At 48.4% G+C, this 22,501-nt stretch overlaps 1 protein-coding gene across 1 annotated transcript; it reads left to right on the forward strand.

Annotated features, from left to right (window-relative positions):
* The first annotated feature begins 503 nt into the window (after positions 1 to 503).
* On the forward strand, positions 504 to 22,501 carry EVA1A (eva-1 homolog A, regulator of programmed cell death). Its single transcript, XM_080997515.1, has 4 exons — positions 504 to 635; positions 15,572 to 15,736; positions 20,695 to 21,435; positions 21,922 to 22,501. Exons 2-3 carry the CDS (start codon positions 15,670 to 15,672, stop codon positions 21,057 to 21,059), a joined length of 432 nt encoding a protein of 143 aa, XP_080853641.1. The 5' UTR covers positions 504 to 635; positions 15,572 to 15,669; the 3' UTR covers positions 21,060 to 21,435; positions 21,922 to 22,501.

Consider the following 22,501-nt stretch of genomic DNA (forward strand, 5'->3'; position numbering starts at 1 on the left):
AGCTTGCTATTTTTTGTTTGTTTTAGATTACAAAAGCGTCGGAGATGAAAGTCCGGTGTCTGGGGCACCCACGTCTGGCAAGCGAGGGAGCAAGGGCGCGCTCTCGGCGGGGCTGCCGAGGGCGCGCGTCTCCGGGGAAGCGCCCGGGGGCTCCTCCTGCTGCGGGGATGACACGGGGTGGGCTGGGGGCGCGAGTGGGGTGAGTGGCGGGGCGGCGATGGCAAACTTTTCTTTTGCTGAGCGGGAAAGGGGGTGTCCCTTGGCGTTGGGCTGGGCCGGGGTCGCGCGGAGTCTCCTCTTTTCTCCCTCGGCTCATTCATTCCTCTCTCAACGCGGCTGGCTGGGCTCCTTTCAGATCTTTTTTTTTTGACCTGGTTAACGCAGAAGGGGGACCCCCCCCCCGACATGCCGGGCCAAGTTTAGCTTAGACGAGGCTGGCGAAGTTTTCCATGTCATTTCCTGTTGCTGCCCTCCCGAGCCGAGCACCCACCCACCTCGCAGGCTCTCCTCGGCCGCGCTCCCGCTTTCCTTGCTGCCCCGACGCTCTCTCTGGGATGCGCGCTCGCCCTCCGGCCGGGGGGCTCCGGCGAGGCTTCCTGGGCTGCGCGCAGCTCCGCCGAGAGGAATCGTGAAAGGTAAAAAAGGAAAAGGGAGCCCCGTCTTCTCTCCGGGGAGAACAAAGCCGCGGGAGGAGGAGGCTGGCAGAGCGGGGGGGGGGGGTGGGGGGCTGCTTTTCCACGGAGCCACCGGGACCTTTGACATCTCCAGGTGCGCCCTCTTAGAGGGGGAGAACAAGGGAAAGGCCGGGGAGCCGAGCACCTGGGGGCCCGAGGTCCCTTTGGAGAGGTGCTGCCAAGCACCCGGAGTTTGCTTCCAGAACCAGGGAATTTCCGTCTGGTCAGAAGCAGGTTCCGGACTACCTTTCCATTCGTATTAGGAGGAGGAAAAGCTGGCGGCAGCAGTTCAGAATGAAAGACCCCAAGGAAGGTTTGTTTGGCAAGCAGTGGCTCATTCGCCGTGGAATAATTCGAGAAAAGAGTAATTCAGGAGAAAAAGCAACTCAGAGCTGGAAAGGAGCTGTGAATCTGAGCAAGCATGGCGCTCGAAATGTGTGCTCTTTAGTTTCTGTGTAGGGTTGTTTCCGGCAGAATACTGTATATGGACCTACTTTAGTTTTCGCAGAAGTAGCAAAGAAGTTGTACGTTCATAGACGTGAAGTTCTCTCTCTTAAAAACCGATACTGTTTTTAATTTTAATAATTACACTGTTTCATTACATACTGCTAAAACTAGAAATACACTCATATCCTGCTGCATACAACATACCGGTAACCGTAACGCGCAGCACTAACACGGGGACATTGCTAGGCACCTGAAACACTCAGGGCTCCTGCCCAGGACAGAAATTTGCATAAGACAGGCATATGCTAATTTAGATATAAAGATGCCGATTTGGGGTGCTTTTATAGTGGAAAACAAACAAACGGTGGCTTTTGCTGTCAGCTGTGTTCCGGGCAGTGTGCCCGGCTCCCCTGCTAAACAAAGTAAGGCCGGGGTCAGGAGGTCCGGGGGCAGCACGAAAAGCTTGTGGCCTCTGGTCCCCGTCCTCCGTCTGAAACATCGCTGCACTAGAGCTGTTTTTCACAAGTGTATGTCAATTTCTGTAATGATTCCTTCTCTTCCTTCCCAGCATTTTGTCAAGCATCAGTTTCACCATAAGACATTCCTCTTAATTTAAAGGAGACAGAGTCTCTTGACTCCATCTCTCTTTCTCGAAAATGTATCTACAGTTACCTCCCCTATTTTCCTGATCTTGACTGCTGCGCTCCCTTTCTGAAACACTTTGGGGGGTTACTTTAAGTGCTAAACCAGTTTATCTGCTAATATTAATGTTATTTCTAGAGGTGCCGGACAGCCAGCAGTTTCTATTACTTGGGTTAGACTTTTGAGTTTTTAATGAAGTTAAAATGCCTTGTAGAAATATGAACTGTAAAAAAGAGGAAATTGCAGAATTTCTCTTTCTCATTCCTGTTGTTTTGTAGACAAACAGAACATTAAAAGAGAGCAATGGTAGAAACATATAGAAGTGGCTCACAAGGTTGAGATGCCTTCTGAGCAGGGCCGACCCACCCAGGAGGCAAGGGGAGGCAACTGCCTGAGGGGGCAGGATCCACAGGAGCAGCAGATCTGGCCACCAAGGGAAGCATCACCTGCTCCTCCTGCTGCTGCTGCAGTGGCAGCAATGACTACAGCCCCTCCTCCTCCTCAGCAGCCCCCCCCCCCATACCACCTATACCATGGCCTCTTGGTGAATCAGGGGCGCTGAGCTCCTTCCACCACTAGGCAGGAGAAGGCAGGGGCTGCCCTCTGGGGTCTCCTGGGCTCTGCACCTGCCCAGCATAATTCAGAGAGGGCCCCTTTGGATTCTCAGTTCAGTCGTCAAGTCAGGTTGATTTGATTCCTACCCTGTTCTCAACGTAGATTTTTCTTCCTCCCTTGTTCCTGATGTAGATCTTCACTCACCCCTTATTCCCTTGCTGGGGGGATGGGGTGGGCACCATTTGGTGGTTCACCTCAGGTGCCAAAATTTCTTGGGCCAGCTGTGTTTCAGAAGCAACTGGTAATTAATTCAAGCATGCCAGAAAGAAGTTTGTGACTTGCTATCCTGGTTTTCTATATGAACACAAACCATAAGAAGGAGGAAGTGCTATAAGTTGAGCAGGCCGTGTTTGTAACCCAGGAGTGGGGTCCTTCTTAGCCTGCATCTACTCATGAGTAGATGAACAGAGGCATTCATGAAAATCTCTAGTACTTGCTACAGGATGGGCATAGTCAGCATTTATTTTTGGGGGGCAGGCTTTTTGTTAGGGGGAGGCAGAACTGAGTTATCTGCAATGCAAATGGTCAGTTAATTACCGTATTTTTCGCTCTATAAGGCGCACCAGACCACGAGACGCACCTAGTTTTTGGAGGAGGAAAACAAGAAAAAAAATATTCTGAATCTCAGAAGCCAGAACAGCAAGAGGGATCGCTGCGCAGTGAAAGCAGCAATCCCTCTTGCTGTTCTGGCTTCTGGGATAGCTGCGCAGCCTGCATTTGCTCCATAAGACGCACACACATTTCCCCTTACTTTTTAGGAGGGGAAAAGTGAGTCTTATAGAGTAAAAAATACAGTAAGTATTTCTATTTATTTACTTTATTGGGGAGGCAGCTGCCTCCCCTGCTCCCCCCCCACCGTGCCCATGTGCTACACCCCTACAGTCCCACTTCTGCAGCTCCCACTTCCCCCAGAGACTGGCAACTGATGGACCAGAGCTCCCCCACCCTATTAGGGAAGCAAATGTGGGTCAGGGGCTGCCAGCTGTGGACTCTTACTCAGTTGGCATGTTGTCTTTTTAGGCATTGGGTTAAATAGATGTTGTGACCAGGTATTCAGGCCAGTGCAGCCTTTTGGCATGGTAACCGTTTTGGACAGATCTTCAGGGCCTGTACTGAATGCATACCCTCTAGCATTCCTCAGATGAAAATAGGGACATTTCTCACTCCCTGCCAGCTGACCCTCCTTGACCCACCATTTTTTTGTCCATCCCCCTGCTGCAGAGCATTTCCACCCCACCCCCACCCCAATGGGACAGAGCACACAGCTTCCACTGTCCTGAGAAAGTCCCTGAATCCTGATTTCATTTTATTCTTTGGTACATTTACAAAAAGCACTGGCAGGGGATATAGGGACATTCTGGGATCAAATAATTGCATTTTCACTTTTAATTTGTATACCACCTTTCTATATTAGTATTCTCAGGGTGGTTTACAAGTTGAAGAAACAAGAAAATAGAGAGCAAAGATCACACACATAATAACATTCTGATCCAACACAAAAAGTCACAATAACTTTAAAATAAACAGCTTAAATCAAATAAAGCAATATTGCCATCTCAAGAAGTCTGAAACTGGTATCACAATCTGAACTTCATACTGGTTTCAGACAAAGAATTGGAATATTGCTCAGCTTTAGACTGAAGAACCCTTTGTGATCGAGGTAACGTAAGAAATGAAGAGGCATTCCCAGAGCAACTTGAAAATACCCAAACATAGGGGAAAGAAGCCGGAGGCATTCATGCTCCCTATTAAGGGGATCAGAGGCTCCTAAACCCCTTCTGCAAATTCAGCCACGCCCGTCTGAGTCTCCTGCACTGGTCTGACGGCTTTGCTGAGCCCTGACTTAGGAGCATGGAGGCTTCCCTGAGGCACCAGCTGATGTGCTGCCTGGATCTCAGTCTGTGGGTGCCTGTTATTTGCCCAAGAAAGGGACCTTTCTCCTGCAAATGTGGACTGACCTTTGCAGCTGTTTAAGTTTTTGTTGTTGTTGTTGATTAGCCAGTCACAGTAATTATTAACTGTATTTTTATTCTTAAATGGTGTTTAATATTTTGATGCTGTGCACTACCCTGATAACTTCATAATATGGCAGTAATAGAAATACTTTGATAAATAAACAAATGTGTTAAAAAATGCTTTTGTTCTGTTCTGCCTCTTAAGTCGTTTTTGCTAGTTCATCTATTACAGCTAAGAGATCGTTACTGTTCTCCGGATTGTTAGAACATAAATTCATTCGTTCGTTCGTTCATTCATTCATTATATCACCCTCCATCTGAAGATCTCAGGGTGGTTCACAAGATAAAAGTACAGGATGAAAGCACAAAATAAATAGTTAAAACAAAAACAACACCCACCTCGTGCCACAAAAACATTTAAATGGCTGTCGAATATTTATCAGCCTGGCTGCAGAGAAACTTTTTCGCCTGGCACCTAAAGATGTATAATGAAGGCGCCAGCTGAACATCCCTAGGCAGAGCAGTTCCTAGGATTTACGTTACTACCAAGCCTGAAGTTCATGCTCTGCTATTTGGCCTTGTAACTGCGTGGTGTTTCGGTGCATCTTACTTACAGGGTCTGTATTTGAGACTCTGCTTCAGTTGCTTGTTGTTGCACCTAAAGAGCAAGTTTTGATTTCAGGTCTCTCTGTAAGCCAGGGCAAGCATATGACCGAGGGCCTCGGCAGACCCTCCAAGTGCCCCAGGGACACCACTGGTTTACAGAAGCCCTCCTGCTTTTCCTTAGGTCGTCCCTATTTTCATTGGAGAAACGTTGGAGGGTATGGATTTATCCAACCCCCGGTCCCTCTGAAGGCAATCCTGTAAAGGGATTTTAAAAAAATGTTTAATGTTTTATTATGTTTTTATGTATGTTGGAAGCTGCTCAGAGTAGCTGGGGTAACCCAGTAAGATGTGTGGGGTATAAAAAGTAAAATCATCATTATGGAATTGGATGTTTCTACTTTCATCAGAGAAATGTTGGAGGCTCTGCCTATGTGAAATAAATGTTGTCACACTGAATGGGGTGTATGTCACTGATCATATGGTGTCACAGGCAGGGGTGAATCTAGGTTTCATTTCACCTGAGTCAAAGACGCAGTTTGGCAACCCCTGTGTGCATTTGTGTACACACACAGGCTGGGAGCCTCAGTGGAGCCCCTTCTAGAGGCGTTAGGTAAAGGTAAAGGGACCCCTGACCATTAGGTCCAGTCGCGGATGACTCTAGGGTTGTGGCGCTTTATAGGCTGAGGGAGCTGGCGTTTGTCCGCAGACAGTTTTTCTGGGTCATGTGGCCAGCATGACTAAGCCGCTTCTGGCAAACCAGAACAGCGCACGGAAAAGCCATTTACCTTCCTATTTATCTACTTGCACTTTCACATGCTTTCGAACTGCTAGGTTGGCAGGAGCAGGGACCGAGCAACGGGAGCTCACCCTATCGTGGGGATTCAAACCATCAACCTTCTGATCGGCAAGCTCTACGGTCTGTGGTTTAAACCACAGCCTCACCCACGTACCGGAGGCAAAAAAAACCTCTGTTCCCTCTCCCTGCTCCCTTGCTCCCCCATAGCTCTGGCTCTGGTGTTTGCTGTAGATAACAAGTGGTATTCTGTCACTTTCTCTTCTGGATTTGTAAGTGGTCTCCCAGGTATCCGTTTCCCTCCTTTTCTTGATTGTGGATTTTTGTCAGACAAGCTAGAACAAATGGCTCTAGACAAGGGACGGTGTGCCATGTGCTGAGCAGAAGCTTGCTGCCTGCAGAGATTTGCAGCAGTCAGTATATTTGTGACATATGATGGTGCTTATATGGCAACCGCCTAGTTGAAGTGGGTGCTCTAGAACAGGGGTTGGCAAGGTTTACCTCGCCTGGGCCAGTTCACTCCAGAGGAGATCCCTCTGTGGGCTGGATTGTGCATGTGTGCGCGATTACCAGCATCTGCGTCTGCACAGACACGATTTCTGGCGCTGCAGAAGCGAGTCCCTGTGCCAGTTTAGCGCAGCGCGTGGGGACTCACCGAGCAGGTGGCTTGGTTCAGGGGCGGCTCGTGGGCCAGTTAAATGACCCCCGTAGGCCGCTTATGGCCCATGGGCCTTAGGTTGCCTACCCCTGCTCTAGAAAGTGGGCCTGCTGCAGGGACGGCTCCGCTTCCAGGTTGTTGCTGCTGCTGTTATTACCCCTGCTACAATGTTTATGTTTCTCAAATGTGATGCACATGGTTTCAAAGTCATGTGCATAAGAAAACAGAAATGATAAGAACATAGATGCAATTACCGTATTTTTCGTCCTATAGGACGCACCGTCCCATAAGGCACACCTAGTTTTTTGGGGGGAAATAAAGGGGGAAAAATTACTTCCCCCCCCAGGCGTGGGGTTGGGGCGGGGGAAGCCCGAGCTTCCAGAACAGGCAATTCTCCGCAAGCCATGGGAGCCCGCGCCGGGCTCCCGCGCCTTGTGAAGAGCTGCACGAAGCCTGGGCGCGCTGAGCTCAGCGCGCCCAGCCTTCGGCATGCAGGCAACTCTCCGCAAGGCGTGGGAGCCTGGCGCGGGCTCCCATGGCTTGCGGAGATCTGCGCGAAGCCTAGAGAGCAAGAGGGGTCAGTGCGCACCAACCCCTCTCGCTCTCCAGGCTTCAGCGAAAGCCTGCATTCGCCCCATAGGACGCACACACATTTCCCCTTCATTTTTGGAGGGAAAAAAGTGCGTCCTATGGTGCGAAAAATACGGTAACAAAAACTGCAGACTAAAATTTTTAAGTGAGTGATTCATCTTTATTCAGCCATTTTAGAAACTGGATTAGGAGTCTGTCAGCATGAACAGAACGTATCTAGCTGAGAAACGTTAAGGATGTCTTGAAGACAGAGCCACAGGCAAGGGAGACTTCCCGCCAGGATTTCAGCTACTTTTACTTTACCATCAAGCATCACCATCAGATATGTGGGCTTCCCCATCCTTACAGACTCTTAATCCAGTTTCTAAAATGGCTGCATAAAGATGAATCATAATTACTATTAATTTTATGTCTTTCTGCCTGGCTGACTCTCTCTCCACAGCTCTCCCTGGAGGAGAGAAGCACAAGCAAACATTGGCTAGACAACTCACAATTTTGAGAATAGATCTTAAGCTGTAAACTCTGCTTTGCTTTCTGGGTCATGATTAGAGTGCCAGGGGTTGGGGAAAGCACTAAGATATAAAACTGATCAGGTATCTATGATATGTAAAGTGGCAGAAAGGAGATTTCTAAAATTAACAGTAGTAGCAACAGCAGCAACAGCAGCAGCCCCTTAGTTTAAAAAACACATAAACACACCCATCTAGTGCGGCAGAAGCAGCTGAGCTACCCGAAAGCCTCCTCAGCATGAGACCCCAAAGAAGAGGCCAAGTTGTGGTTCTCTCCCTGCCTTCCACCCTTGCAAACATATTGTGGATACTTAAGCACTTTAGTTTTACAAATAACAGCTAACTAAACTGAAAAGTGCTGCTTCTCTACATCTTTTCTGATTCTTTCTCTATCCTCGCCATTTGCAAAGAAACAGAAGACACTTATTAATACTTAGCAGCTAATTGAGATTTGCTTGCTTGTTTGTTTATTGCATTCATATTTCAATTTTTCTCCAAGAAATTTAATCAAAATAGAGGCTCAGGAGGGTCCCCTGCCCTTCCTAAGCCACTCCTAATGAAATATGCTAGAATGTTGTTTTCAACCCTGGAAACAGGGATGGGACATAGACATGGTTGTGGTTGTGTGTGCTGTCCAGAGATGAGTGGCCAGCCCAGGAGACAGTCAGAAACATCCAATATGTAAGATATTGGATATGCATGTAAGGAACAGAGAAAGAAATGGGCTCTAGCTTAGGTGGATTGGGGGGTTTAGGGTGGGCAGTGCCCTACCTGCCCTAATGGACCAGTCTCTATGGACTTGGCATCATAATGACATCTGGTGTTTGGGTGCTTTGAAGTCCCAAAGTTGGGACTTCACAGCATCATGTAGGACTTGCAAACAGCCCTTTAAAGCATTTGAGGTACTGCCCATCAGCTGGTAAGTGGTAAAGCCAAAGCCTGCTTCCCATCTGCATCAGTTGCCCAAGTTAGCTCTTCACGGATGACTCCAGCTGTGTAGCTCCTGCTGCACCTTGCCAATGCACAACCGAGAGCACGCTTGAACGCTCTCAATTCTTGTCTCTACCCCCACCACATCTGATGGGCAGGTAGGCATGGCTTGGGGGAAATGGCCTTGCAGGTCAAATGTGCAAGGCCCTGGCATGTGTCCTGTGGTGCAGTGGCTTCCCACCCCTGCCTTACAAGGTGGGGACAACACTGACCCAAGAGTCAGTAGTATATCACACTTTAATACATGTTGCAGCTTATATCTTCACTCATTAAGAGCTCAGGCTAAGGGAGGCTTGTAGTGCTTTCCAGGCCTCTGGGGGAGTTTCAGGGAGAGAAAAGAAGAAAATGGCAGCTCCCCCTCCCTTGCTGGGCTCCCTTACATGGCAGCAGAGCCTTCTGGCTGCAGGTGCCATTCCCTCTGTGCAAAGCTGTCGGGGATGCATTCCAGGAGTGGGTTGAGCCACACACCCTTAACACTGACACACACTCCCTGAGCACACATGGCTCTCACACACAACCCCCTGCTTGTTCCCCCCCTCCTCTGATCCACTCAGATAAGCTGAGGAAGGGAGAGTCCCTTCCCCTGAACTCCTCCTCTTACTCTCCTTGAGTGTTCAGGGATTGGGTCTTCTCTTTTTAGAAAAGGTGCGGGCAGAGGGTACATGTGTATTTGTGTGTATGGGGGGGTGTCCAGCCAGTTCTGAAGGCATAGCGATCCTGGCTGCTTCGTTCAGGCTGTGGACAGGTTGCCCCAAGAAACACAGGAAGCATCACCTGCTGCCTCTGAAAAGAGACTTGTGTGTCCTCAGCTGCCATTGCTGCAGAACCTCTGGGCTTTCTAGCAGCTGAAGAACTGACCTTTACAGGAGTTTTAAAAGGGGGATAATAATGGGGGGGGGGGCTTATGCATCACCTCACATTATTGTAAGCAAAGTTGTACCCCCCCCACTCAAAAGCCCACCCCCATCTGGGGAACCTAGCTCCCTTTGCTATCTTTGGAATGGATTTTGCTTCCCACCGAAAAATGACAAACATTCCAATGTGAGGACTTTCAGATCAGCCCTGCCTACTTTCTCTCGCAGATGTGCGTCACCCCAATGTCCTTCTGTCCCTCTCTGAGTCCTCCAGCAAGCTTGCCCTTCTCCCTCCTGGCTTTCTCTCTAGCCCAGCAGGGATTGTGTGAGCTTTGGAGTTCCCTTGAGCTGCAGAGGGAGCAGTTGGGGCTGAAAGGTTGAAGGCTAAGTTCCAAGGAGGTGGACTTTAGACTAAGGGACAGGCCAATAGAATCTGACTGTTCTCATTCTGGAAGGGGATGGCAAAAAGAAATTGCCTTGAAAAGTGGGGAAGAAATTCAGTGACATTTGGTGTGAGGTAGGAAGAGTGAAGGGTCTTTCTGCTGAGCGGTCCAGGGTGGTGAAAGTTTTACATTGGTCTCCAGAACAAGACCAAACTGCACATTGTTAAATGCACAGCACACAGTTGCACCTTCAATTCTTATAAAATTCCTTGCCGATGAGGGGCTCCCTTTTGATCTAAGTTTGTGGAGAGGGGAGATTTCTCTCTTTCCCCCTCTAAGAAAAAAACCTCTCTTTCTCCTCTCCCACCCTCATTGGGTATTAGAGGCATCCAGGCAAGGGGTGTGTGTGTTTTCATCCCAACTTCATCAATGGGCAAGAAGAAATAAACCTCCCCTCCTTGCATGCTTTGAGCAAGACCAATTGGGAACCCCATATCTATAGTAAATTTTCGAAAGGCACCTAAAAGAGGACAGCACAATTTATTCCAGCTCCTCCTCCTCTATAGCACAAGGAGTAACAATCTTCTTGACTTTAGACAGCCTCATTTTTTGGACCAGATCCTGATGAATGTTGTGTCTTTCTCCTCAGTCAGCTGAAATCTGGTTAGAATGATGTCCCTCTTATTGCTTCATCAGCCCAATGCAATCTGAGAAGGGCTCAGTGAAGAAAACCTGCTTCGATGGTCTAATATGACTACACCCTGCTTATTCTGTAACAGCCCACACCCTGCTTACCTAAGAGTAAGTGCCATCGAATTCAATAGGGCTTACTTCAGAGTAGACATAGGGCTGCTCTGCTGGATGCTCTCCCCAGGGAGGCTCGCCTGGCGCCTTCCTTACAAATATTTAGGTGCCAGGCAAAATCATTCCTCTTCTCCCTGGCCTTTGACTATGGCTTTTGAAACGGGGTGGGGGGTTGGTGGTGGATTTGTTTTTGTTCGTTACTATGATATATATATTTGTGTTTTTACATTGTAAACTGCCTTGTGATTTTTGAATAAAGTATGGTATAGACATTTAATTAATAAATAAATACCAAAAATGTAGCTGAATATTAGACTTTTGTTGAATAATTAGTATAGAAATGCATGTTCGACTGTCTTTCTGCTCCTGTTGACAGAAGATAACTACATGGTGATTGATAATCGTCTGACTGCTAATCACTTTATCTCCAAAGGGTGATCTGGAAGTTATCCTCAAATGCTTTGAGCAAGGCTGTTTTTCTGCTGTCTGCACCTGGAGGCTTGGAAAGGAGTTAGAAGGAGCTGGCAAGCTGAAGAGTTGTCATCATGCCCAAGAGAAAGTCAGCCTGTCTGGGTGGAGAGGTAGAGGCTGTAGCTGCCAGCCACCATCCTGCCCACCAGGGATCAGGTCCTCACTAGGCCACGTTTATCTAGTAAAAATATTTATTGGCATTTATTAGCATAAACCCAGAAACAGGAAGTAAACTGTAAGGGCACCTATAGGGAAGACTAAAACAAATGGGTCAGTGTGGCAACAGGCACATCCACTGTGGTTCATTTTTTGGGAAAAGGCATTATAGAAAAGTATGTGATCATTGTGTACATGCCTCCCATGTGGGGTGGGAATGGAAAATAAGAAAAGGTGCCAGCTAGGAGTTTTAGCTCAAAGTGTGATACAATCTGGCATTGTTGGCAGACGGAAGGCAGGATTCAACATGTTAAGAGACTGCAGTGAATGAGGAGTGTTTAGGGCATGCTGGGTTCTGAAAGGAAAGAACAGCGAACGAGTTTCTTAAACTTACAGTTTGTTCTGAGAACTTTTCAGTTAAGCGTTTTGTTTTGACAAGTAACAACCTTGCTGGTAGGATGTAGGAGCTGTTGAATATGTCTGTTTATAAATTACTAGGCTTAACAGGTTTATGGGGCTATTGTTTCACCTATTCTCTTCGGTCTCAGCCAGGCTTCCTGCCGAGTAGGCATAGCCTGGGTGCCAGAGGGATCAGTAGCTGTCTAGCTGCTTGTGTCTTTGGGTCTCTGGGCCTTGTGGAGGGCTTTTCTGAAAAAGCCCATGCCTCTGTGGGCGAAGTCAGAGTTTCTCAAACTTCTGAACTCCTTCTGAACTCACCTCCCTTCTGTACCTCAATTTATAGAGACGCCAGTCTGTTGGGCAAACAAGTACATAGCAGTCCACTTCAGCCAGCCAATCTGACCCCCCAACGGATTGCTCATCACTCCCCCCACTCCCTCCACCAGCGCTGGCAAAATCTCACCAGAAGCCACAGCTGGCATAGATGAGAAATGCCTGCAAGCTGGGCAGCAGCACCAAAGCATGCCAGCGGAAAAAGAGAGGGTGCTGGCCTTGCCTTTCCTCCCTTGATGCTGGCTGCTCAGAAGGAGGAGAGCCTCTTGTCTGGCCAGCAGAACTGGGACCCCTTGCATGGCCAGACAAGTGTTCATTCCCCTCCAGGCGTTTTGATGTCTAAGGCAGCCCTAATTCTTTTCCAGCTCCAGCAGCCTCTGGCTCAGCCATCCCTAATTATTTTCAGTTGAATGACCCCAACCTACAAAAAGGCTAAATAAGGGAAAACACATCATGATTTATTGCTGAATGCAAAGTACACTTGCAGCAAAGTCTACAATCCCAAAGCAACCCTCTGTGGGGCTTACTTCTGAGTAGACATGTATAGGATTGGACTGCTGCTCTACTGTATTGGAACATATATTTTAACTGTTCAAGAAACTACAGTGTTCTAGTTAGATCTGTCACAAAGTGTTTCTGTCCTTGTCGTCGTGCTCAGGAATTGTTTGCCAATGCCAGCAGCAGTTACGCACGCATGAATGCGCCACTGGAAGAATCCTACCAAGCGCACGGAAACAATCCGCTTGTCTCTAACTGCACAGATTTGCTTCTCTGCCCAGCAGGATTTATATGCAGGTGCCTTTCCTCTGAGGAGAGGAAGAGTTGTTTTCCTCACATGGTTCTGTGTGGTTGTTGTCTTAAAATTCAATTGCTAACATTTCCTTTTCTTAGGATAACCCGCTACTTAATGATTTAAAAATACCTCAATCAATGCTAGTTGTCCAGAGGATTTTACTGTGAAAGTTGCCCAGCCCTTGCCAGGACTGGCTCCCAGGTTGGCAGCTGTAAGGGCTTTCCTTAGAGAGGATTCCATAACTTTGACACTGAAAGAAAAATCTCTGGACCCGTCTGTTTTCAGCACCCAGTATCCTTTCTAGGATGTGTGCTAGCGAGGTTGTGGCACAGTTCGAAGAGGTTTTGGGTGGAATGGATGATCAATATTGCTTCCAGTCTAGCCTTCAGCCTCACTGTGGCACGGAAACCACCTTGGCCGCCCTACTGGGAGATCTGGGCCAAGAGATGCGCCAGGAGAGTGTGAAGCAAGGAGGGCTCAGAAGCGCACCTTGGCAAATGGCACTGAAAGGGAAAGGAAGCAGGCAGGGAAACCACCGCAGTTCAGATTATGCGCTCGTGGTCAGAACTGGATTTACTCTCTGGAAATGCAAGTGGCATTTGTTGACACCAGAGCTAGGTGATACATTGTCAAAAACTGGCTTGAATTTTACTTCATGATAACTGTTTCATAATATCTGCCCTGGCAATATATCGTGAATCACAACGTGTGTGAGGACTGGGTGACATCTGGTTTTCAACATTGCAATATATCACCAGCAAAACATTGCAATATATCATGATGTCTGAAATAAGGATGGAATTATGCAGAGGCAGCGCTGGGAGGGGGAATAAATAACCATAGCAGAGGAGCGGAGGGAAAACCAAGGCAAGGGGGAGAGAATTCTTTGCCTGTCTGACCCAGACTGGCCTTGCAGGGCTGTAAGCAGGTCTCCTGCCAGAAACAGAGAGCAGGGAGAGAATCCCAAAACAGAGAGGCTTCCTTTACTCTGTGTCCAAGAGCTACAGCCCAGGGATGAGGAGAATGGAGAATGCGTGAGAATTACTGGAAGCTCCTCCACGAGGTTCAAGCTTTGGCTCCAAGCACCGTCTATGGTGCTGTTAGCAGGCCTTGGACATATTCTGCCATGGAGGTGCAGCTTCAGTCAGAGACCTTCAAACTCTTCCTGAAAGAAAATGCCAGACAGGGAGAAGGGGCAGGAGGGCAATGTGATCTTGTGGCTGACAGCCCTGGCTTCCAATCAGGGAAGGACTTTGCCAAGGCTTTCTCTGACCACATGCCTGGGGGAGGGCTCTCCCAGAGCTGTGCCTTGGCTTTCCTCTGTGATGACAAAATAAATTTGTCAGTCACAATGGATCTTTCCCCACCCTGGTGTTTTCTTTCTATGGTAAGGTTACAGACATTGGTGTCACTTTCAGCAGATACTTGCCTGTAAGTTTTTATTTTTAATGTCCAAATCGCTGAGGCATCATGAAGTGCTTTGGGGTTCCCACTCTGGTTTGGGGTGCTTCATACGGATTGTGCTTTGCCTGAGACTAGCCCAGAATCCCTTTAAGTCAGGGGTCGGCAAGGCTTACTGGGCATGGGCCACATCACTCCCGCGGAGATCCTCCGTGGGCTGGGCTAGCGCAGTGTGATGCCAGAAATCACTTCTGTGCATGCCCAGATGCCGAAAATCACAACCGTGCAGAAGCAATTTTCGGCGTCTGGGCATGTGCAAAAGTGATTTTTGGCTTCGCGGATATGCGCAGATGTGATTTCCAGCATTTGGGCATGCGCAGAAGCGATTTCCGGAGCCACGGAAGAGAGTCCTGGTGCTGTGCTGTGCTGGTTTAGTGCAGCGTGTGGGGACTCGCCGAGTGGGCAGCTCTGTTTGGGGGTGGCTCATGGGCCTGTTAAGCGACCCTCGTGGGCCGCTTCCGACCCATGGGGCTTAGGTTGCCGACCTCTGCTTTAAATCAATCTTCTGCATTCCCTGCACACCTCTAGCGTCAGTTGTTTGCAATCAATTATTTGTCATCTTTCTGTGAGAAATTGGACCAAAGGACAACACACGGTTGATTCCTTGAGTGCTTGTATGTAGCTATTGAAACAAGGGCCTTTTGACAAACCACCTTATGAGGCTCTCTGTCCTACATATTTGGACCCGTCCGCCCCTCTTTTGGGGGATAGGCGACCAGCCTGCTTGTCTAACATGTGTTATAATGATTGCGGTTTCCCCAGGTGGCTGGGCTGTCAGCAAACCAATCAAGATGCAGTAGGTTATCAGCAGTGATCTGAGTAGATCAAAAAGGTTGGCTTTCAGGGTCAAAGACTTAACCACCGTCAAACAAAACAAAACAAAACAAAACAAAATGTATGTCCACTGCACTCTTCTTCTGTGCTCAAGGGGAGGCATTAAGAATGCTGGCTCCTCCAGGAAGCCAAGCTGGGTGTTACAGATTCTCCCTCGGATTAATATGGGCTGGAGGGAAAGGGAACTACCAGGTGTATCTCAAACTATAGAATTGCCATTGCAATTGCAAGAAGAGTGCCACTTATCCTCTCTGATATTTCTAAAGCAGCACTGAATTATTACCAGTTTGAGGGAACTCAGCTCTCATGACCATATTCTTTGATCTGAAAAGAGGAAGGAAAGAAAAAAATGGCCTCTGTTTATTTACGTGCTGTAAATCATTCAGGTGTGTTTCACGAGGGACTGAAATTGAGCAAACCAGCTACAAGCACAGACCCTGAGCAGAGGATTAAAGGCAAACAGCAGACTTCACCCCAAAGCATTTCACGGCACGGATTTAGTTCCTAAATGTGGGTGTCTAAAGGCAGAAGGAAGGCTTTGCTTGAACCGCCGGCCTAGGAGCAGGCGTGATTCACCCCCATTTGTTTTGTATTCCAAAACAGAAAAGAAGAAAGGGAGGCATGCTGCCTTTTGCCCACTAAACACCCAGACCGTCCTCCTTCCTGTCAATGAGGCGCCCAGGAAAGTATTCAGCCGGACAATGGAGCCTACGGGGACCAAGATGGCCTTGCTCAGCAACGTCCTGGCCGCCTATTCCTTTGTCACAGGTAGGCCCCCCTCTCTGGCCACCACTTCTGTTTGCTCAGGGGGTCAGCTATCTTTTTCATCAGGGGGCCGGTCCACTGTCCCTCAGACCTTGTGGGGGGCCGGACTATATTTTGAAAAATATAAATGCCCTGCAAGCCGGTCCCGCAGCTGCCAGTGGACCTGGAGGAGGAATGCACTCTGCACATGCTCAGGAGCACGTCTCGGCACTGCCCGCTCACCGGCGTTGTTGATGAGCCACAGCCGCTCCATCCGCCCGTCCCCGCGGAGCTCCCAGGCGGCGTGCACCAAGCGCTGCGGCCCGTCGTCCGAGGCCAGGTCGGAGGGGCAGGCCGCGCACGCAGAGCGCCAGGCGCAGGGCCAGCAGGCACGCCAAGCTCCGGCTGAAGCCCCGCGACACACCCGTCACGATGCCCGTGGCACGACCCAGACCCGCCGGCCTCTCCGCCCATGCCCATGCCGGGTTTACCACAGAGCGCGGGCGGCAAGGCTTCGGATTGGCTGCAGGAACTCCAAAGCTGTGCCAGCGTTGCCGCCTGCCCAGAGCCGTCCGTGGCTTCCTGCAGCCAGTCCACAGCTGCGCCAGCGTCGCTGCCTGCCCAGAAGCCATGCCAGTGTCGCGGACGTCAGTCCCCGTGTGGCAAGGCGTCCTCAGCATGTGGGGACTGACCGACCAGGCGGCAGGGTCCGCGGGCCAGATTTAGGAGCCCAGACCTTAGTTTGCCGACCCCTGTGTTTACTGGATGTTTCGTGAGGCTGTACCAGGGTATCCGAAGATCACATTTCAAGGCTGCATCATCATCATCATCATCATCATCAACATCATTATTATTATTATTAAAACTTTTTGATTTGTTTTTGTCAACCGCAGAACCAAAGGAGTCCAGAAAAGGGAGTGTTGTGTGTATTTTCTGTGGTTTCTGATGCCCTGCTAGTTCATTGTGTTTTGTACACACTTCTGCTTCACCAAAAGAGAGGACAGAAGAGGACTCACACTTGCATAGAACTTGCATGGTGCTAATTGATATGTATATATGCAAATTTTAAAGTAATCGTGATTTAAATTTCACATAAAACAAGTCAGCCAGTTTCCCACCACATCACCCCAATCTTGTCTATTAAATCGGACCCCACCTTATATCATCCCCAGCAATTCTTCCATTAGTTTAACACCCAGAGTCCAAAATAAATCCCCTTCAATTAATTATCCCCATTCATCATCAGCCACATATCATTAACCTCGTCTCACATGAAAGGAATGAGAAGTAAAAAGGGTGCTGGAGATTCTCCCTATTAGACAAAGGAGCCAGTAGGTAATCTGTTATACCTTTACTGATTTTTTTCAAAAATATTTAAGCAGAAACCGCAAGCCAGTAGCTGAGCTTCAACCTCAGATGTACCAGGGCGTTGTGTGTGGCGACACCTCGACACCTCTGTGCCATAGCAATATTTCTGAATTAGGATTGGTGGAGTGTTGGCCAGAGAAGGATTTTTAACAGCTTGGGCTGGTTCAGCAGTTGGAAGAAGAGAGCCCAGCTGCTGCGCTGCCTCCTCTGTTCTGATCCCCTCCTTCTTGAAGCGGGTTTACCCTGGAAGCTGCTGCACGATATGGTCACCAAGGTGCTCCCTGGCCCACCTGGGGGGAACCATGTTGCTGCTCCTTGGTTCCTGGGCCCCCTTGAGGGCGTTAATGCTGATATAGGAAACTTTAGATGGCTTGGGGCCCATGTTTCCAATAGAGGGCCTCTTCCAGTATTAGCCAACTGGGCTCTGAGAGGGGCAGAGGGACCCCCTTTGCTGTCCTGCTGGAAGATGGCCCTTTCTTACGACCAGGGAGCTACCTTACTGGGCTTACGATGCCAGGCCAAACCCATCGATTTACCAAGGCCCTGGGTGGCAGTGACAGAGAAAGTGCCTGGAGGCTGGGGTTGATCACGCTACTCTATTTTGCCGTGTTATTTCAGTAGTAGCAGCAATTTATTAATGTGCTCTTATTTGAAGTCCATCCCTTTATGAACTTCAAAGTGGCAAATACTTCTTTTTCATTCTTAAGATTAAAGACCTCCTCACTGAGGAGCCAACTCTCTGTCCTGTAATTTAGAGAATTAATGATACAGGTATATTTACTCAGCTCAAGAAAACTTGGCTTCTCTTCAACTGAAGTGTGAAAATGAAGTAATTGATGGAATGTCAACATTTTGAATAAATGTTTCCTCGGGTTACAACATTTATCTTTCATCTACCCTTGTGTTGTACTCCTTGCATGATATCTTTCAGTTCCTTTCCCCATATAATTATTCCTTTGCAACATGGGAATTATGGGTTTCATACCTATGTTTAAATTTGCTAGGACTGGAATTTGCTAGGGATGAGTAGATTGCCCTGTTTTATTCCATTATTCTGTTGCTTTTCTGTTTTTTCTTGGGTTCTACCCCACTGCCAAGGAGAAAACAAACAAAGTATTGTTTCTGTGAAAGGAGGAAATGCCTATTCCTTCGGCTTTTTAAAAACAGAGTCTCTCTGCTGAATTGCACCAGTGCCACAGCAAGGAGCCTTTTAACTTCTAGACTTCAAGTTAGTACGTATATTCTTATTCTTTCAGTATATAAATAGGTTGCACAGTGTGTGAGGATTCTATCTTTTAAAACTAAGACTGTCCCTATCGTTCCACTCTTTTTTAAACAAAAACAATACCTTTTTTTTCAAGGTATGGGTAAAAATAGAAAGCAGCCTGCTACCCCCGTCGCCATGAGTGGTACAAGATTCCAGGGGTTCCAGGCGCTTCTCCAGAGTTCATGTTTCCTTTGGGAATGAGGCACAGCAGAAACTGTGGCGTCTTTAGGATATATGGTTTATAGACACATGTACACAACGTGAGCCTTTTCTGGAGGGGTTTCCAGCATTAGCATCCCCAAAGGGTCTTGTTTCTCTCATAGCCCCAGCTTTGGATTCATACAGATCTCAAGCATTGCTCTCCAAAATTGCTCTGACTCTCCTGCTTACTGCTGTGTTTGCCCATCATATTATTACTCCTCTTCCTTACACCAAGCTTCTAGATCACATTTCTTCTCACTTTCTACTCTGGCTTTATCTTTGGAGGAAGGAGCCTCACCCTTTTGCCATCTCAAACAGAGTCCTTTTGATCCATTGTTCTCTTAATGGCCATCATCCCTGACCACTGGTCCTGTTAGCTAGGGATGATGGGAGTTGTAGTCCCGAAACATCTGGAGGGCTGAGTTTGCCTATGCCTGAGGTAGAATAGAGATACCTTGCCTAGTAACCTTTGATAGCCTTGCCCTTGATGAATCTTGTCTAATCTTCTTTTAAGCCATACAAGTTGCAGGCATCACTGCCCCAGAGCCAGTTCCATTGTGGAACCATGCGCTTTCCTGAATCTGCCAACATTTCACTTTATTGGATGCCCACAAATTCCGGGAGGAAAACTTCTCTACCCACCTTCTCCACAATAGACATGATTTTATAAACTTCTTTCAAGTCACTTTGTACTCACTTTCCCCCTAAATTAAAAGACCCAGCCTGGGGTTGGTGGAAGAACTGTGCCTGGATTGACAGGTGACAGTTTTGAGGCAGCTCAGGATCTAGCGGATCCTAGGTTAGCTTGGTCCCTCCCCCATGTGGGTGCTTCTGCAGTGCTTAGCTCATGCGGTGCTTAGCTCACCCTTCAGTCAACCTTCCTGCAGCTGCGATGGGGATCTGTGCTCTTGGATGCTGGCCCTGCATGGTGGGCAGGGGGCAGCTTTTGGCTGCATGATTGGGGGTGTGGGGGTGGGTGTCTCGGGTCGCAGCCTCACTTTGTCCCTCAAGTAATCTGGTGCAGAGGGAAGCCGATAGTATGGGTTTGGTACCTCTGTCCTGTGTCCTGCCCACAGCAGTAGGTCTGCCATAGCGGCCGGGGTTGTTTGAAGCTCAGCACACATTCAGTATAACCTCTGTGGATGGTGCCATTTTATGACCTCGCCTCCATTATCATTCATATTTAAATCATTATTTTAATTATTGCTAAAATGCTTTTCTGATATGCTCACCACTGTCTCTTTCAGTGGAAGAATTATAGCATTATAACATCACGCCGTACTGCTATAATTCATTATAGCTACAAGAAAGAAGATTCCACCTAAACATTAGGAAGAACTTCCTGACAGTAAGAGCTGTTTGACAGTGGAATTTGCTGCCAAGGAGTGTGGTGGAGTCTCCTTCTTTGGAGGTCTTTAAGCAGAGGCTTGACAACCATATGTCAGGAGTGCTCTGATGGTGTTTCCTGCTTGGCAGGGGGTTGGACTCGATGGCCCTTGTGGTCTCTTCCAACTCTTCTATGATTCTATGATTCTATGAGCATTGCTATAACACTCTAGTCCAGTCACAATGTAACAATGACTGAATGACAGCATCACGTGGAGTCCCATAAAAAGGGGGTGAATGCAGTGTAGCAAATCCAAAATTGTATTCCTAGCGTTGGAGGCCCCCAAATGAGATGCATTCGTGTACAACTTTGGCCTGGAAGCACTCCTTAAGGAATTACTTTCCCCAAACACATTAGATATTTTAGTTGCATGTCTCGTTTTAATTTCTCACCTCAGTGTGTCACCATCTAACTGCCTTCTCTAATGACTTACTCCTTTGACTTTCTCCTCGTTCTCTTTATCCTGCATCTCGAAGGTCCAGGCGTGTGTTCAGTCCCCACCGCATCTCCCACAACAGATTGTGTCTCAACTAGATCTCCTCATCTACATTTTCTTAATATGAGCCTCACATCCCTTTCCTCCCCCCACCCCACCCCACCCCACCCCACCCTACTCTGAGGCTCAAACTTATCTCTGTCCCCTTGTTTGGTAGAAAGCCAAAGGATTACAAAACTGTTTAGAATTCACGTTTTCTTTGTTGGGCATATCATTTTATTCCTCTGCACCCTTTAAAAAACATTTCCTCTTCTACATTTCAGAAAATCCTGAGCGAGCTGCTTTGTATTTTGTGTCTGGCATTTGTGCAGGCCTTCTCCTGACCTTGCTGGTTTTAGTACTCCGAATCTCCTGTCAAACTGATTGCAAACCATTGCAAACCAAAAAGCCATCGCGGGACAGTGACACCGATGGCAGTGACAGCGACGATGACTCAGACACTGCGTCTGACCTGTCTGCTCGACGGCACCGCAGGTTTGAAAGAACGCTGAATATGAACGTTTTCACCTCGGCCGAGGAGCTAGAGCGAGCTCAAAGGCTGGAAGAAAGGGAGCGCATCATACGAGAGATTTGGATGAATGGGCAGCCAGATATCCCAGGGACCAGGAGCCTAAACCGTTACTACTAACAGCTGGCCACTGCTACCACCTGGTCCAGCAGTCACAGCATCCTCTAAACCTGTTGCTACTCAGGGAAGAGGGGAAACTCAAGAGTTCCCAAGGCAAGCTAACCTTAAGCTTTGCCTCCATTTTCCCCAGGCAAATTGCCATCAGGGTTTTGCTCACAGACATCTATTGCTGTTGCTGGTTTTTTTGGAGCAGAGGGGACATACCAGACAAAAAACTCACTTTATATTGATTTGAAAGCATCTATATCATGGATTTTTTTTACCACATACCTGGCAAGGATGAGATTTGCTTGTATATTGTTTTAACAATCAGGATCCTACTAGAGGCAGGGCTGTAGCTAGGGGGTGGTGAGGTGGGCCTCCGCCAGAGGCACAGGCAGTGGCGTAGCGTGGGGGGTGCCAAGGGGGCCGGCCGCACCGGGCGCAACATCTGGGGGGGCGCGCTCGCTGCCTCCGGAGTCGCCGAAGAGCCTCGGGCGCAGGCTGTAGCAGAGCCCCATGTCTCGTGGAACCGACGAGCTGTGCGCGCGCCCGGGCTGAAGGCGTCCGGCAGGCAGCGGCTCTCAGCCCCGCGCGTCAGGGCCGCGGAGGACGTGCCAGGCAGCCCCTCCTCACAGCCCCGCCTCCGCTGCTGCTGCTGCTGCAGCTGCTGGGCCATGTTGCATTTTCCTCGCCTCTCTGCCCCCCTCCTCCTCCGGGCAAGCGGCGTGGTTTGGGCGGCAGCGCCAGCAGCAACTCGACTCAGATCGGCAGGTTAGGGGTTGGGGGGGGGGCAAATTACTTGCCTTGCCCCGGGTTAGGGGGCGCAAATTACTTGCCTTGCCCCGGGTGCTGACAACTCACGCTACGCCGCTGGGCACAGGCAATTGGGGGGCACAAAATCGTCTGAAAAATATGTCCATAAATATAAATATTGATTATTGCCTCATAAGAAATGGTTTTAAATAGAGGGTGAATTGAATGGGGGGGGGGGGTCGGGTTGGAAGAGAGGAGGGAAGAAGAGCTAATTTGTCCATGGCTGGGGGTGCAATTTGGATGGTTCTGCCAGGGGCGCAAGATCACCTGGCTATGACTCTGCCTAGAGGTGATTAAAATACAGTGTTGGTGAAGAGGGAACCGAAGCAGTAAGTCATGATAAGGTTTGCAACATTGGGAAATTGTGGAATTAACCCATGTACAAAAAAACCAAACCTTCAGAACTGAGTATTCTCACACTATGAAACTATCTTGGTGCTTGGATGCTCAATATTCTGTCTTGTTATTTAAGGCTGTTTCAAATCTTGCTTTAGTGGCAGCAATTTTTTTAAAAACTGTTATCTCAGGGATAAAATCCTTCTCCCAATACAAGTTCCCCCATCCTTTCCCCCCATCCAATATTTTTCCCATGGGGGCTTGTTATTGCAGAAGTTGTCAGTGGTGAGTAAACTGTTAAAAACCTCAAA

This window comes from Podarcis pityusensis (assembly GCF_964106645.2).
Source record: "Podarcis pityusensis genome assembly, chromosome: 3".
Classification (NCBI taxonomy): domain Eukaryota; kingdom Metazoa; phylum Chordata; class Lepidosauria; order Squamata; family Lacertidae; genus Podarcis; species Podarcis pityusensis.

Coding starts and splice junctions, on each gene's coding strand:
- EVA1A (XM_080997515.1), top strand. CDS start 15,670: ATGGAGCCTACGGGGACCAAGATGGCCTTGCTCAGCAACGTCCTGGCC. Junction 15,737..20,694: donor CGCCTATTCCTTTGTCACAG/GTAGGCCCCCCT, acceptor TCTACATTTCAG/AAAATCCTGAGCGAGCTGCT.